Source organism: Mandrillus leucophaeus, unplaced genomic scaffold (genome assembly GCF_000951045.1).
Source record: "Mandrillus leucophaeus isolate KB7577 unplaced genomic scaffold, Mleu.le_1.0 Scaffold70, whole genome shotgun sequence".
Taxonomy (NCBI): Eukaryota; Metazoa; Chordata; class Mammalia; order Primates; family Cercopithecidae; genus Mandrillus; species Mandrillus leucophaeus.
In genome coordinates, this window is record NW_012107586.1 from 3,288,111 (window position 1) to 3,292,847 (window position 4,737).

The following is a 4,737-nucleotide window of genomic DNA, read 5'->3' on the forward strand; positions in this document are numbered from 1 at the left end:
AAAAAAAAAAAAAAAAAAGAAAGAAAGAAAAAGCAAAAGCCCACACTCTTACTAGGTTAGCACGGAGGGGCGGGGCGCCTTGGCACTCAGATCTTACGGTCGCGGTCGCCGCAGAGCATAATTGCCCAACCCACTGCCCAAAGAAAAAGAACAAGTGGCGAGGACTGGGGAGGGAGGAGGGCCGACGCAGAGCACCGATGGCTTAGCTCAAAACCCCTAAAATCTCGCAAACGCAGCTAGCACTCATGCTCAGCTCCTCCTGGTTCCCACTGACACACAGGAACCCCCAGACTCCGGAGGTGGGGGGTCCGAGAGTAAAAATAATGGGCAGATGATCGTCACATCCTCTGGGCTCATCGTGGAACGTCAGTGCTGGCCAGTGGCTTCTGTCCGGATGCTCAGTAGCAAACTTTAGGCAAGCTCCCCTGAGGAAGTGGTGGGGGTACAGGCTCCTTCCCTCCCCTGTTCGTTCATCAGACCTGCTGGTGCAGACCCCAGAGAGGCTTTGCTCTCTAGCGGACAGTATGACCAGACACCTACAAGGCTGGGTGGGATCCGGGGCGGGGGAGGACCCGAGAATCACGGAGAAAAGGCTTCATGAAGGATCATCACTTGAGTTGAGCCTTGAAGATTAAAAAAAATATATCTCTTATTGTCTCTCTCCCTTATTTCAAAAGAAATACATGTTCATAAGATGAAACTTGAGAAAGGGAGATAAACCAAAAGAAGAAAATGAAATCATTTTAATCTCTCTACCTAGAAGCAGCTGCTCAAAGTTTCGGCAAAAATCCCCTCTACTCTCCTATGCATAAAAGCAGCTGATGTTTGTTGAGTGCTCACTCTGTCAAACCCTTTTCTAGACTGTTTGATCTGGTCTTTATAACTTCAGGGGACTTTATTTATTTTTGACTGGGTCTTGCTCTGTCACCCAGACTGAAGTGCTGTGGCACAATCACTGCTCACTGCAGCCTTGACTTCCTGAGGTCAAGTGATCCTTCCACCTCAGCCTGAGAGGCTGGGACAGCAGGCTTGCACCACCACACTGGGCTAAATTTTTTTTTTCTTTTTTTTAAGAGATGAGGGTCTCACTATGTTGCTCAGGCTGGTCTCAAACTCCTGGCCTCAACTGACCGTTCCACCTTGGTCCCCCAAAGTTCTGGGATTACAGGCATGAGCCACTGCATTCAGCCTCAATTTCTTTTTCTTTTCTTTCTTTCTTTTTTTTTTTTTTTTTTTTGAGACGGAGTCTCGCTTTGTCGCCCAGGCTGGAGTGCAGTGGCCGGATCTCACCTCACTGAAAGCTCTGCCTACCAAGTTCACACCATTCTCCTTCCTCAGCCTCCCAAGTAGCTGGGACTACAGGCGCCCGGCACTACGCGCGGCTAATATTTTGTATTTTTTTTAGTAGAGACAGGGTTTCACTGTGTTAGCCAGGATGGTCTCTATCTCTTGACCTCGTGATCCCCCCGCCTTGGCCTCCCAGAGTCCTGGGATTACAGGCGTGAGCCCGCACCTGGCCTCTTTTTTCTTTTTTTTTTTTCAGAGACCAGTCTCCCTGTGTTGCCCAGGCTGCTCTCAAACTACTGGGCTCTAGCAATCCACCTCCCTCAGCCTCCCAATGTGTTGAGGTTACAGGCATGAGCCACTGCACACAGCCTCTATTTTTGCTATTATAAACAGTGTTGCGCTGAACATCCTTGTAGCTAAATCTTTGCATATATCAACAGTTATTTCCTTAAGGATACATTCTGACAAGTGGCATTGCTGAACTAATTTTAAGACTTTTAACATATTGCCAAATTCTACATGAGTTGGATTTCTATTAATGTCAGGTAAAGCATTCCAGGCAAAGCAAATAACATGAGCAAAGGACAGAAGTAGGAAAATGTAACGCATGTCTGTGGTCAAGAGCAGTGGTACCCAATAGAACTTTCTGCAATGATGGAGAGTTGAGGGTGGGGACTTCAGGGAAGGCCTCTCTAGGGTCTCAGTTGAGCTGGGACCTAAATGATAAGGAATCAGACTTGTGAAGAGCTGAGGGAAAAGCCATCTAGGCAGAAGAACAGCAAGTACAAAGGCTGTGAGCATGGCATGTTGGGAACAGACCATTGAGGCTGGAGCATGACAGGACAGGAGAAAAGCATGCAGTAACTGCAAGATGGGCAGGGCTGGATCACAGAGGGTCGCCCAGGCCCTGGCAAGTTCTCTTCATCTGTGGAGAACTGAAACAGGCTGATCCAACCCCATGCACCCAGAACATTCCCAGAAAGATCCACAGAGCTCCCTTTAGTCCCAGAAACCCTGCAGCGCTTGGAGGAAGCCAAGACAACAGCTTGCAACCTACCCAGGTTCATCTTTTACTAAGCTCTTATATCAGGCGCCTGCAATAGGGAGGAGGAGTTGAGCCACTTCCCTGTCTCCTCTGTGACGTCTATTTCAAAACTGGTTTATTTTAAAATCTTAGTATTTGTTCCCAGAACCATCATGACTCTGTCCTCTTGCTCCATAATACTGATGTACATTTCTCAGCCGGCCACAGTGGCTCATGCCTGTAATTCCAACACTTTGGGAGGCCCAGGCAGCAGATACTTGAGTCTAGGAGTTTGAGACCAGTCTGGTAACACAGCGAGACCCTGTCTCTACAAAAAATACAAAAAATCAGCTGGGCATGGTGACACAAGGCTGTAGTCTCAGCTACTCAGGAAGTTGAGGGGGGAGGATTGCTTGAGCCCAGGTGTTCAAGGCTGCAGTGAGCTGTGATTGCGCCACTGTACTCCAGCCTGGGCAACAAAGACAGACTCTGTCTCTAAAAAAAAGTTAAAAAAAAAAAAAAAACAAAAAACAGAGATGCATTTCTCGGCATAAAGAAAAAACATGTTGAGCAATTCTGAAGTGCCAGGCACTGGATCTAGGAATGCTGTGGCCAGCAAACAGGCCAGGCGCCACTTGCATGGCCCACAGTCAGCCTACAGAGGAAGTGACAGCCCTCATTAATCCCATGGGGGATATAAAAGTATAGGGCATGGGAAGGGCTAAGAAGGGAATCTAGACATGCAGTGAGAGTGCCTAATGTAGCCTTGTCCTAGTATGGGGCTCCAGGGAGGAGGAAGGAAATAGATAGTAATAATAGCCTGGACTCAGTGGCTCACACCTGTAATCCCAGCACTTTGGGAGGCCGGGCCGGATGATTGCTTGAGGCCAGGAGTAGGAGACTGGGCTACGTAGTGAGGCCTTGTCTCTACAGCAAAACTTATTTATTTATTTAGAGGCAGAGCCTTGCATTGTCACCCAGGCTGGAGTGCAGTGGCGCCATCTCCACTTACTGCAACTTCCGCCTCTCAGGTTCAAGCGATTCTCCTGCCTCAGCCTCCTGAGTAGCTGGGACTACAGGCATGGGCCGCCATACCCAGCTAATTTTTGTATTTTTAGTAGAGAAGGGATTTCACCATGTTGGCCAGGCTGGTCTCGAACTCCCGATCTCAAGTGATCCACCCACTTAGGTCTCTCAAAGAGCTGAGATTACAGGCGTGAGCCACTGCGCCCCGCCAACAAGATTTTTTTGAATTAACCACCCATGGCGGCAGGTACCTGTTGTAGTCCCAGCTGCTCAGGATGCTGAGAAAATAAGATACCTTGAGTCCTCAAGTCCAAGGGTACGGTAAGTTATGATCTTGTTACTGCACTCCAGCCTGGGCAATAGAGTGAGACCCTGTCTCTAAAACACAAAATAAAATAAAAAAGCTTTTTAAAAATAGTAACAATATTAAGAGGAAACCCATAATACAAGTGATTCTCACTATATCCCTATGAGGTAGTTTCTATTACTATTCCCATATTACAGATGAGGAAGAGGTCAAGGCTCATGGCCACACACTGGTTAGTGTCAGAGCCAGAATTTGGACTCAGAGAGTCTGGCTCCAGAGCCCATGTGCCAATCCACTCTCCTAAACAGATCAAATGTAACTCTCTGGAGGCAGACCCCAGAACAGAGAAGAGTCACCTTCCTGCTTTAATACATCCAGAGTAGACTTGACTTTACTCTGTCTTTCTCCTTCCCCAGTCACCCAGAAACTAGTGCATTGTTTCTTTTTTCTTTTTTTGAGATGGAGTTTGGCTCTTGTTGCCCAGGCTGGAGTGCAATGATTCGATCTCGGCTCACTGCAACCTTCGCCTCCCGGGTTCAAGTGATTCTCCTGCCTCAGCCTCCCAAGTAGCTTAGCTGGGATTACAGGCATGTGCCACCATACCCAGCTAATTTTGTATTTTTTGTGGCGATGGTGTTTCTCCATGTTGGTCAGGCTGGTCTCAAACTCCCAACCTCAGGTGATCCTCCCACCTCAGCCTCCCAAAGTGCTGGGATTATAGACATGAGCCACTGCACCCAGCCTCAGTGCATTGTTCCTTAGTGCATTGTCACCATTGGCAGCCTCACTGCTATGGCTTGCCTGGGTAGAAGAGGAGGGCATTGTGCTAAGGGAGCACATCGCCTGACCTGGGAGAAATCAAGGATGGCTTCCTGGAGGAGGTCACGGCAGAACTGCATCCTGAAGGACAAAAAGTTATTCACCAGGCCAACGGTATAGAGGCTGTTTCAGGAAGAAGCAGCATATGCAAAGGGCTAGAGGTGAGAGGGAGGGAACACTGAGGGAAGGAGTCTGAGCTACTGCAAGGAACACAGGAGAAGATAGTGAAGAGTGTGGGAGCCCAACTAAAGCATTGCCTGCCGCCCCAGCAACT

The 4,737-nt window shown here is 48.4% G+C and overlaps 1 protein-coding gene across 1 annotated transcript in view; it reads left to right on the forward strand.

Annotated features, from left to right (window-relative positions):
- The window catches only part of CATIP (ciliogenesis associated TTC17 interacting protein), a 27,980-nt gene extending 27,379 nt beyond the window's left edge, over positions 1 to 601 (forward strand). The window contains exons 11-12 of the mRNA XM_011964688.1: positions 237 to 365; positions 492 to 601. Of these exons, the coding sequence (XP_011820078.1) occupies positions 237 to 365; positions 492 to 601 (239 nt within the window). The remainder of the gene's footprint in view (positions 1 to 236; positions 366 to 491) is intronic.
- Positions 602 to 4,737: the final 4,136 nt, after the last annotated feature.